The sequence below is a fragment of the Mandrillus leucophaeus genome, unplaced genomic scaffold (genome assembly GCF_000951045.1).
Source record: "Mandrillus leucophaeus isolate KB7577 unplaced genomic scaffold, Mleu.le_1.0 Scaffold154, whole genome shotgun sequence".
Classification (NCBI taxonomy): Eukaryota; Metazoa; Chordata; class Mammalia; order Primates; family Cercopithecidae; genus Mandrillus; species Mandrillus leucophaeus.
The window spans coordinates 1,169,643-1,180,387 of NW_012101521.1; the positions used below are offsets into that span (position 1 = coordinate 1,169,643).

The 10,745-nt window shown below is 51.6% G+C and overlaps 1 protein-coding gene across 1 annotated transcript in view; it reads left to right on the forward strand.

Annotated features, from left to right (window-relative positions):
* The window catches only part of MYO18B (myosin XVIIIB), a 316,623-nt gene that overhangs the window by 1,123 nt on the left and 304,755 nt on the right, over positions 1-10,745 (forward strand). The window contains exons 2-6 of the mRNA XM_011975366.1: positions 1,095-1,255; positions 6,185-7,498; positions 8,183-8,249; positions 8,996-9,108; positions 10,436-10,612. Of these exons, the coding sequence (XP_011830756.1) occupies positions 1,095-1,255; positions 6,185-7,498; positions 8,183-8,249; positions 8,996-9,108; positions 10,436-10,612 (1,832 nt within the window). The remainder of the gene's footprint in view (positions 1-1,094; positions 1,256-6,184; positions 7,499-8,182; positions 8,250-8,995; positions 9,109-10,435; positions 10,613-10,745) is intronic.

Here is a 10,745-nt window from a genome sequence, read left to right on the forward strand (position 1 = left end):
AAGTGTCTTCAGTCCCAGATCAGAGAGGAAAGAAGGGAAATGATGTTGATGTGGGCCCTGCAGTGCTACCCTTGCTTCTCTGTCCCTGGGCAGAGGTCTGCATCCACCAGCTTTATCCCATGGCCTTGTCTCCCAGCCTTTCCTATCTCCTTTGAATTCCTCCCTTATCAGTGGGGCTGCAGACAGCAAGTCTTTACCACACATGCACAGAGGTTCTTGATAAGGAGGCTATTTTAAACCAGTATGGAACTCTTCCATATAAAGTACTGGTGACTTTTTTTTTCTTCTCATGGGCTGTCACTGATGCAGGCTAAAGACACACTTCAGTCGCCCACAGCCGGTCCCATGCCTCAGCCTCCAAGTCGCTATGGCCAACAGAGGGGTCTCAGCTGCACCACAAGTCCAGCCAGTGCTAGCCTAGGCCATATTTCTAGGGGGGATGGTAAAATATCAGGGTCCAACCTGCCTGTTCTAGGACCCAGTGTTAGAGAGCCCCTGGCTGGCCGAGTCCTGGTTTAAGGACCATCAGGAAGCCACAGCACTGTGTCAGTTGAGTGGGTTGGAGCCACAGAGTCAGATCCTTATATACATCATGGCTATAAGCGCTTCCCTATCTTACCATGCTCCTGGCGCACAGTAAGTGATTAATTGGTTCATCTGTTATGTTAACTATAAGCTGAGGCGAACCAGGAGAGTGCAGATGATTCCCTGCGATCCACCCCTTTCTGGAAACTGGGAAACCTCCTTTCAGAGCAGGTCCTCCTGGAAATGGGCGTGTCCCATGGCAAGGAAGGGAACCAGCAGCCTTGACCATGCAAGTGACTGTTCGTATCACAAGGAGACGGGATCCAGGCAGAAATCACATTGACCCGCATAATTCCGGGCTGCCCCTGCGTTCCATTTTCATGCACTGTCCCAGGGACCCCCCTGAGTCCTGCTGGGCCTCACCTGCTTGGCTGTGGCTTCTCATACATGGGCTTGGTCAAGTATGTCCTCCTCTGCCCCCTCCCAGACTCCATCGCAAACTTCTTGAAGGGCGGCTTGCTCCTGCTGGTTGACTCACTGAGCTCTCTCCTTCCTTGCTTCTGCAAAACAGATTCGGGAAGAGGACAAGAGCCCTCCACCGTCCTCGCCCCCTCCCCTTTTCTCTGTCATCCCAGGGGGCTTCATTAAGCAACTGGTCCGGGAGACTGAAAAAGAGGCCAAGGAAGCGAGACAGAGGAAACAGTTAGCTCTCGCCTCTCCGGAACGAGAGGTAAGTGGTTCCTAAGAAGCGGGACCAGATGCGTTTCCATTCCCATCATTCTGTCCTGTGAGCTTCCTCTGAGTCATTTGTCATCCTGCCTTTGCTCCTGCTATCCTGGCTTTGAGGAATGTCGTTTATTCAACTTGATCTATTGAGCTCTTGTGTACCCTTCAAAACCCAGCTCAAATAGCACATCTCTGGAAAGTTCTTCCATTGTCTTCCTTCTCTGAATCCTGCTGCGCTTTCTATGCCTGTCTTAATTGTGGTTGGTTGGCATAGTACTTATTTGATTATATGACTTATTTGACTAGGAATTCCTTAAGCACGGAGTCTCGCTCTGTCACCCAGGCTGGAGTGCAGTGGCATGATGTCCGCTCACTGCAATCTCCGCCCCCTGGGTTCATGCCATTCTCCTGCCTCAGCTTCCCGAGTGCCTGGGACTACAGGCGCCCGCCACCACGCCCGGCTAATTTTTTTTGTATTTTTAGTAGAGACGGGGTTTCACCGTGTTAGCCAGGATGGTCTCGATCTCCTGACCTCGTGATCTGCCCGCCTCGGCCTCCCAAAGTGCTGGGATTACAGGCGTGAGCCACCATGCCCAGCCTACTTGACCACTATTTTTATAGAAAAGGAAACCTAGATACTGGCTAAGATGTATAGTTGGTTCACTTTAAGCAGAAAGCTACTGAGTTGGTACTAACTGGTGTAGTTGCATTGATTGTTAAAATATTGAATCCTTCATACCAGGTGGTAAATGGTTGTAACCCTTGGGCCCCCAAGTGCCCTCCAGCTGCCATGTTTACCCAGGTCCCTCTCCTGAGTCCCTTGGAATGGCTACAATCCAGTAATTACAGGGTTAATGCTTGGCACAGGTAGGAACCTCAGTACCTTCCTCCAGCTGGTGTCCCTCCTGATTGGTTGATGTCCACTAAAAATCCTTAGCTATTCTGAATAGCTATTCTGCTAAAAATCCTTAGCTATTCTGCTGCTGGATTGAAGCAATAGTTGAATACAATGTGGCCCCTATGCTTTAAGGATTTGTAAACTTGTCCCTGGTGGTGGCCAGTGCTATTTCTCTCCTGTCCTCTTTAGCCTTGGAACCTGGGCAGGATGACAAGGCAGACCATGAGAGAGGCAGGCTTGGAGTGCAATGCATCTTGGGAGTATCCCTGTGTTAGGCAGAAAGGGCATCTCTTTATGTCTCTTCAGTGCCCCCTTTGGACAAGATGAATGCTGCAATGCCTGGGCTGAGAGGTCTGGTGGCCTCAGAGCCTGGTGTTGGCTTAAGCCCAGTGACCCACCCTGGCTCTTCCTTCCCCTCCCCTTCAGCTTTGGTTTGCCCGGCTAGTCCCACATGTGCCTGCACCTGTCCGATGAATGACTTCGATGCATTAGAGAGGTCCTCCAGCAGCTGAACAGCAGCAGCTGCTGAAACACCTCAGCCAAGTCTTTCTTGGGGAGATTGACCGGGAGGACAGGCTCTGTTCCCACTCTTTCCTGACCTGAGGCATAAGTGGGGGCCAAAGCTGACCCCAGCAGGCTGTTGTTAGGTTAGGATGAAATGTTACTGTGTGCCGTTTATCACCAGACAATGCTTCTGTACTGCTCATGGGCTCATTTGATAGCCCGTGCAGCAATGCAGGTGGATGGGATTCTACCCATTGATCACAGGTGGAGACTGAGTTCAAAAGAGGTCAAGTGATTTTCCCAAGGTCATAAGACCAGATAGAGGCAGAGCAAGGAGGGGAGCCTGTGTGTTCACTTCTCTCACAATATGCCTGGAAAAGGACCAGTCTGGTGAGCAAGGTGGCCAGGGTGGTGCCACAGAGACCTGTGGGGAAAGGGTTCCATGAGATTGACACCAGCAGTGCTGGTGTCACTGTGAGCAAGTAAAGAGGCAGAGCTAAGCCATGGATGGGGACAAACTGTCACTGCTGTGCCTGGATGGAGATTCAGAGCCAAGATGCAGGATGGCTCTGAGCCTCAGCCCACAGCAGGTGGCTGGACCATGGGCCAAGATATTCCTGGGGCTGGAGCAAGGGAGCCTCAGGACATGTTTCCACACGGCAGCAAGCTCTGGTTGGTTCCTGCCAATTTAACTTTCTTGTCCCAGTCAGTAAATAACTCTGTACTCTCCTGCCTTGTCCCAGCACAACTGTTTCATTTGATCCTCATCTAATCCTTGCAAGAAGCCATTACAATCCATCCCATTTTGCAGGAATGGAGAACAAGGTTTGGGGAGGTGACCCGGTTCTCCTAAGGCTACCCGGCCGGTGAGGAAGAGGGAGAGGCTGGAATAACATCGGAGTGGAAAGTAGCCCGTATTAAATGTCAAGGAGACCTAGATTCCAGCTCTGGCCTTGCCACTTTTTGTGGTCCTGGCTAAACCCCTTCCCCTTTATTGGCCTCAGTTTAGTCATCTATAAAAATGTGCTTTAGTTTCCTGTTGGCCCCAGTGATTCTAGAGGTGCTGTTTCCTCTATATGCTAAGAAGGGTGGCAGGGTGGGGCGACCAAAGACTTTGATGACTTTGAAGATCCAAAGGAAGAGAATTCATGGGCATATGAGGGTGGGGTGGGAGAAGACTGGCACTAGTTATCTTGTTTGGCCCACCCCACGTTACTGTCTACTCTGTGGTGGTTGGTTAAAAATAAGGCACTGACTCACTTTTCAATATAGTGTAGACAGTGGTGAGATTTGCCAAGTGCAGTCAATCCCCCTTCCAAGGCTATGTCCTGCCTTCCCCAGAAGGTCAGGAGGAGCTACTCGGCCATGGGCCCCAGAGTCATGATGCTGAGCTCCAGCTGTACCTCGTAATCACCCGGGGAGTCACAACCCAGACAGACTAAATCAGAGTCTCTGGGAATAAGGCCAAGGCATTAAGGTTTTTTAAAGAGCCCCAGGAGATTCCAGAGAGCCCTAGAGAGACAAGGAAGGGCGTCTAATATGCAGCAGTTAAAGGCACTGGCTTTGGAGTCAGAGAGAACTGGTTTTACATTGCGTCTTTGTAGCTGGGTCTCCTTACATCTTTGCATCTGCTTCTGTGCTTATAGAATGGGGAGAAGTTTAGAATCTACTCCAGTTGTTCCTTAGGAGGATTAAATAGGAGATTGCATGATGGTGATATAGGGCTCATTGCAAGGAAGATATAAATGATAGATATTATTATCATCATTATTACAAAGATGAAAACAGAGACTTTGCTGTGGCATCGGCCACCTAAAACAGGAGAGAGACGCAGATAAAAGCCAGAATGGAATGCAGAAGGTGGCCTTGCTGTGACTGGTGTGCTAGCATAGTGCTCTGGGACTTGGTGCAAGCTTGGAACAATTTCTGATTGAGGTCTTCAGGCAAGATTTGTAGAGAGGAGATACAGGAGATATTTGAGCTGGGTATAGAAGATGAGTAGACCATGGACAAGTGAAGAGGGGAAAGGGCACTCTGGGCAGCAAGCTCAGCATAGGCAACAGCCTGGAGGCAGGGGAGAGTCAGGTGGGAGAAGGTGACCAGTACAGTTCATGCATGGGAACGAGTAGGGACAATAAATATAGTCAGATTGGAGGCTGGGGTTCCTTGTTGAGGAATTTGAAAGACCAATGGTGGTGCCAGATGATTTTCCTGTAGGCAGCTACGCAAATCTTTTGATCTGGTTTAAAATGGCTGGCAGCAAATTGAAGGGACAGCAGTTCACGGGCTGTGGCAGTGGCCCAGGTGAGGGATAGCAGACATGGGTTTGGAAAAAGAGACACAGATGTGAAGCTTGGCAGGGTGGAATCAACATGCCCCTAGGACTGGTTTGAATGCAAGAGGAGGGGGAGAATCCCAGATTCCCAGGCATGGGTGTCTGTGAGGCTGTGCTAGCATTGTCCAGGATGGAAGAACCCAGGCTACAGGCTAGGGTTGGTGGTGAAGCCAGACATCAGGGTGGAACTTGCTTATGAGGTTGAGGTCTTTTTCTGCAGGGATGCAGGCACAGCTGGACCTGTGAGCTCTTCAGGCCACAGCCAGGCTGGTTTGAGGATGAAGCTCTGCACAAGGCTAAAATCACAAGGCAGTAAAAAGGCCTGGGAAGGGAGCAGGCAGTGGAAACCCCTTGGGTGTTATGCAGCCACCAATGTCTAGGTCAGGCAAGAGTGGGGGACCCCAGGGGCAGAAACCAGAGCCCTCAGCTGGTATGGGAAGTGTGATATGGGGACCAGGGCAGTGGAAGTAGCAGCAGCTCAGGCTGTTCCTCTCTCTGTGATCTCGAAAGTGCATTTCCACATCTCATCCTATTAAAGATCTGGATGGTCAGGTGGTATTTGCCTGTACTGGGGAAACCCAAAGCCCAGAGAGAAAAGATGGTAGCCCAGATAGAGATAGAGAGGAAGCCTTGCTGGAGAGTGTTGCCTTGCCTCTAGCCTTGCTAGAGGCAAGATGAGAACAGGTCTTCTAGTGACAGGTCCTGAGTCCTTTCCTGGATCCCCTACTGGCCCAGGAAGAATCCAGGCAGAAATAACAACAGTAGTAGCAGTAGCTACTGTTATTGAGAACACACTATGTGCTGGGCTCAGTTTCTACATATTATCACACATTCTCACACCTAACCTGCAAGGTGGGCTTTTATCATCCTCATTTTATTGATTGAAAAACAGACTCAGAGAGGAGAAGTCATTTAGCTAAGGTCACACAGCCATAGAGTGTCAGAGTCAGGAGTTGAACTTGGTTCTGTTGGGCTCCAAAGTCCACTCCTTCCACTCCATCACTTAACTTTGAGGGGCTGGGCCAAGGTCAAGGGTGCTAGGCTTGGCCATGCCTGTTGAATTTGGAGGTGCTCGAGCATCTGTGGAAGGATGAATGGACAAATGAACAACGAAATGAATCAATATGCGTGAGTGAATGACAACGCTGTCAGGTCAGCAAGCAGCTTTGTAGGCATGGTTGTGTTCTCTCTCCTAGACCCCAGAAATTTCCATCAGCGAACCCAACAGCAAGTCCAGCAGTGGCACCAGATCTGGAAGCCAGCAGATCTCTCAGGACAACCAGTCAAGCTCTCCTGGGAGCTCAGACATTCTGAGCAAGGAGAGCGAGGGGGTCGGCAGCCCCGACCCTGAGCGGATGACCAGCATCAATGGTGAGAAGGCCCAGGAGCTGGGCTCCAGTGCGACACCAGCCAAAAAGACCCTCCCCTTCAAGAGGGGCATGAGGAGGGGTGATGTGTTGTTGATGGTGGCCAAGCTGGACCCGGACTCAGCCAAGCCAGAGAGGACTCATCCCCATGACACCCAGCCTTGCAAGACCCCTCCCCCAGCCACAGATACTGGAAAGGAAAAGAAAGGGGAGACCTCTGGGGCTCCTTGTGGCCCCCAGGCCAGCACTGAGATCTTGGCCCCGAAAGCTGAGAAGACCCGGACTGGGGGTCTTGGGGACACAGGTCAAGGAACTGTGGCACTGAAAAAAGGCGAGAAGGGTCAAAGCATAGTGGGGAAGGGGGGTGGGACCCCCAAAACCAAAGAGCTGAAAGAGGCTGAGCCCCAGGGCAAAGACAGGCAGGGGACCAGGCCCCAAGCCCAAGGGCCCGGCGAGGGGGTGCGACCAGGGAAAGCAGAGAAGGAGGGAGGGGAGACCACAAGCCCGGTGGAAAAGGAGAATATCTCTAAGAATGTAGGGAGTGAAGGGAAGCATGTAGGGCCCCAAATCCCTGGGAGAAAGTGGGGAAGTTTCCTGGGAAGAAGGAGTAAGTGGGATGGTCCCCAGAATAAGAAGGACAAAGAAGGGGTGCTCTTAAGTAAGGCAGAGAAGACAGGTGAGCCTCAGACCCAGACAGAGAAGAAAAACCAAATGCAGGGTGAATTGGGGGACAATCTGAGAATGGGGGAGAAAGCAGGTGAGCTTCGGAGCATGACTGGGAAGGCAGGTGAGTCCTGGGATAAGAAGGAAAAGATAGGGCAACCCCAGGGTAAGTCCGGGAAGGCAGGCGAAGCTCGGAGTCAGACGGAGAAGGGCTGTGAAGCCCCAAAGGAGGTGAGCACGATGGTGGAGTCACCAGTGGCTGCTGGGAAGGGAGGCTGGTCAGGAAGAAGTGGGCAGGAAGCAGAGCGGCCCTGCTCAAGAGAAGATGTTGCGTCTGGTGCCCTGGAGACAGAGCTGGAAGGACCCAGCCAGCCTGCTCTGGAGAAGGATGCAGAAAGGCCTCGGATACAGAAGGAGAACCAAGATGGGCTGGCCCCCCAGGAGGCGGGCAAAGGAGGCCAGAGCAGAAACTCAGAGCAGGTGAGGGGGCTGCGGCCCTGGGAGTGGGGAGGGGCAGACAGGGCACCCCCAGAGATGGAGGGATGGGAAAGATCTGCCCCCAGGGATGGGCAAGGGGTGGACGGGCGGTGGTCAGGGAATTGGAGAGGGGTGGCTGGAACTGTGAGGCACCCAGAGGAGGGGACGAGCACTTCCTTCATGAGCAGAAGTCTTGAAGTTTCCATTGCACCTGCCCTGGAGTGGAATTCCCCACGGAGTGAGGGAAGGTCCCCAAAATGTGAGGTGTCTCCTCATGGCTGACATGGTAGAGCTTGCTTATGATGTCACACGACAGCTTTCAAACTTGGAATGGCATAAAGAGCAGATTGTTAAACATGCAGATTCCTGGGGCCAGCCATGGAGTCTCATTACAAAGACCAGGAGTGGGGCCCAGGAATCTGCATTTATTTATTTATTTATTTGAGATGGAGCCTTGCTGTGTCACCCAGGCCAGGGTGTGGTGGTGTGATCTCGGCTCACTGCAAACTCCGCTTCCCGGGTTCCAACGGGAATCTGCATTTAAATAAGCACACTCCCTCTCCCGTTCTCCCCCAGGAGATTCCGATTTGGACGGCCCCAGACCACACTGTGGGAAACCCCCGTGGAAGGTGGAAGGTGGGCAGTGGTGCCATTTGCTTGTTTAATTTATGTGATCTTGGTTCTCAGGCTCCTGAGGACAGATGGTACGAGGCAGAGAAAGTCTGGCTGGCTCAGAAGGACGGATTTACTCTTGGTAAGTAGGGGCGTTAGCACCTTTGGAGGGTCCGAGTCTTCTCTTGTGCCTCCTACTGCTGCCAGCCATATGTTCCAGGTCCTGATTACACTTTGAGCGTCAGGAGGGGAGAGGAGCAGTGGAGACTGTCTTTCAAAGACATTTGTGTCTTGACAATGAGTTATTTACCTACTGAAACTCATTAATGCAACACGCATGCTTGCTTTCTATGGTGTTCTTCAAGGAACCCAGAGTCAGGTACAAGTGGGCCAATAGATTTGATCTCATAAGCCTACTTTTGTCGATTGGTTGTGGCTGATCACTGCACTCTACTGAGAAGTGATTTTGAGTCCCAGTCTGAACATGGCTGGGAAGAGTGGTTGATTAGTGATGTCTGCCATGGGCATTGGAGGGGGAAATGGCAGCTTGTATGCCATCATCTGCCATTCCAGGTCTGTGTATGAGATAGGTCAGTGTACCCAACTGTCTGGGTGCCTACTCTGTGCCTGGCACTGTGACAGCTGGTAAAAGCCTAAGGTGAGTCAGACTGAGCCTGACCTTAAAGGATTTGGGTTCACAACTCAGAAAGCTCCAAGCGAATAGACCCCAAACAGGGAAGGTGTAGCCTCTTTCTGACTTGTCCCAAGCCTCCTCCCAAGCTTGCTGGCCCAGCTTAGAGCCTCTCGTTTCTCCTACCCTCGCCTCTTTCCCCTCTTCTCCTCCCATCTCCTCCCCTTTCCCCTTCTCTCTCTGGGATGTACAACCAGCTACAGTGCTAAAGCCAGATGAGGGAACAGCAGACCTGCCGGCAGGAAGGGTGAGACTTTGCATTGATGCTGACAAAAGTATCACTGAGGTGGATGAGGAACATGTCCATCGGGTGAGTCCCCTGTCCCGCTGCCCCCCTGCTCCATACCCTCCTTCCCCAGCCCTGCAAGAAGTTTCCTTGTACCTGACTACCAAACCATTTTGGCTTGATGCCCTGTAAGGAGTTATAGCAAAGAACCCCACTGAACTCATTGCTTTGCTGGAGGGATACTGTTAGGGGGTCATTCACCCTTTCCTGTGGTTTCTCTTAATGAGGACACATCAAGGGACATGTTTATCAGGTCTTAGAACTGGGAGTTCTTCTGATGGACCCAAAAAAATGACTGCTTTTAATTTTATACGTATTGCAAATCATACTACAGAGCATGTTTCTGTTTTCACTCTGGCTGCCAGGGAACTCAGAGCCAAATTTGCTGCTTGCCCTTAACCACAGCATAGGTTCCAATGGCCTATATTTCGGCATCAAACTTACTTTCAGCTTTGCTCTTTAAATTGTTTTGAATACATTTTTTGTTGTGCACCATAAATCCTTTTGAGGACAAATCACAGTGTAATGATAGAAAAAAAAGGTTCTATCATCCCCTTTCCACCCCCTTGCAGCCTGATAATTTAGAAGGAGTTTTCCTCCTTGCTCATTTGCATTCCTTTCTGCTCCTCCTCTGCCCACCTCAGGCTTCCTCTCCCACGTTGGGCGTTTACAAAGGCTCAGTGGCCTTGCAAGAAAGGCTGATCTATGAGAGGGCTCAAGCTTGGCCCAAACCCGAGACTACTAGGTTCAGAAAACTCCCTGAAGCTGGAGAGAATGATAGGACGCCTCTTAGAATAGATGTTTCAGGAAGCAGCTTCACACACCCCTTGCTTCTAAGGTTTCCTAGGAATCAGTGGTTTTTCCTAGGAATCAGATGGTTTCCTAGGAATCAGTGCATGATGGGCTATGAGACCAGTGAGGCGGTTTGGCCATTGGCCTCCTCTCCTGGGTATCACGGAGCATATTGACAGCTTCTCCATAAGACCCAGAAGAGAAGGAAATGGCAGTGAATGCTCGCACACACTGGAGCATCACCTGTCTTTTTGTGGTGTTTGAGATTCAGAAAGTGCTTTGAATTTCGTCAAGTCTGCCTTGGGAGCGTCTGCCCTCATGGTCCACCGAGTGCAGGACCACAGCGAAGAGGGGTTGTCCACAGAGGACAAGGAGAAGGCATGGCCCTATTTTATTCGTAGGGCTTCATCACTTCCCATCCAGAGTCCCTGTGCTCTGTTCCGGTCTTTGGCACATAGCTCTCAAAAGGAGGGCTGTGTGTGTGTGTGTGTGTGTGTGTGTGTGTGTGTGTGTTGGGGGCCCAGGAGGCCAGAGGAGACTCTATGTGACGGTTTCACAGGCCAACCCCCCTGAGCTGGACCAGGCCGAGGACCTGGCCTCTCTCATCAGTATCAACGAATCCAGTGTCCTGAACACGCTTCTGCAGCGCTACAGGGCTCAGCGGCCGCACACCTGCACGGGACCTGATCTGATCGTCCTCCAGCCCCGGGGGCCCTCGGTGCCGTCTGCAGGGAAGGTGAGGTGGGACTATGGGGGGCAGGGCTGGGAAGCTGAGGGCAGGAGGGTCTGGGGGGATCCCTCTGCATCTGAGGTGACAGTACAACCATGAGAGCCCCCAGTCTACCTGTCTGCAAGCAGCGTCCTTCTCG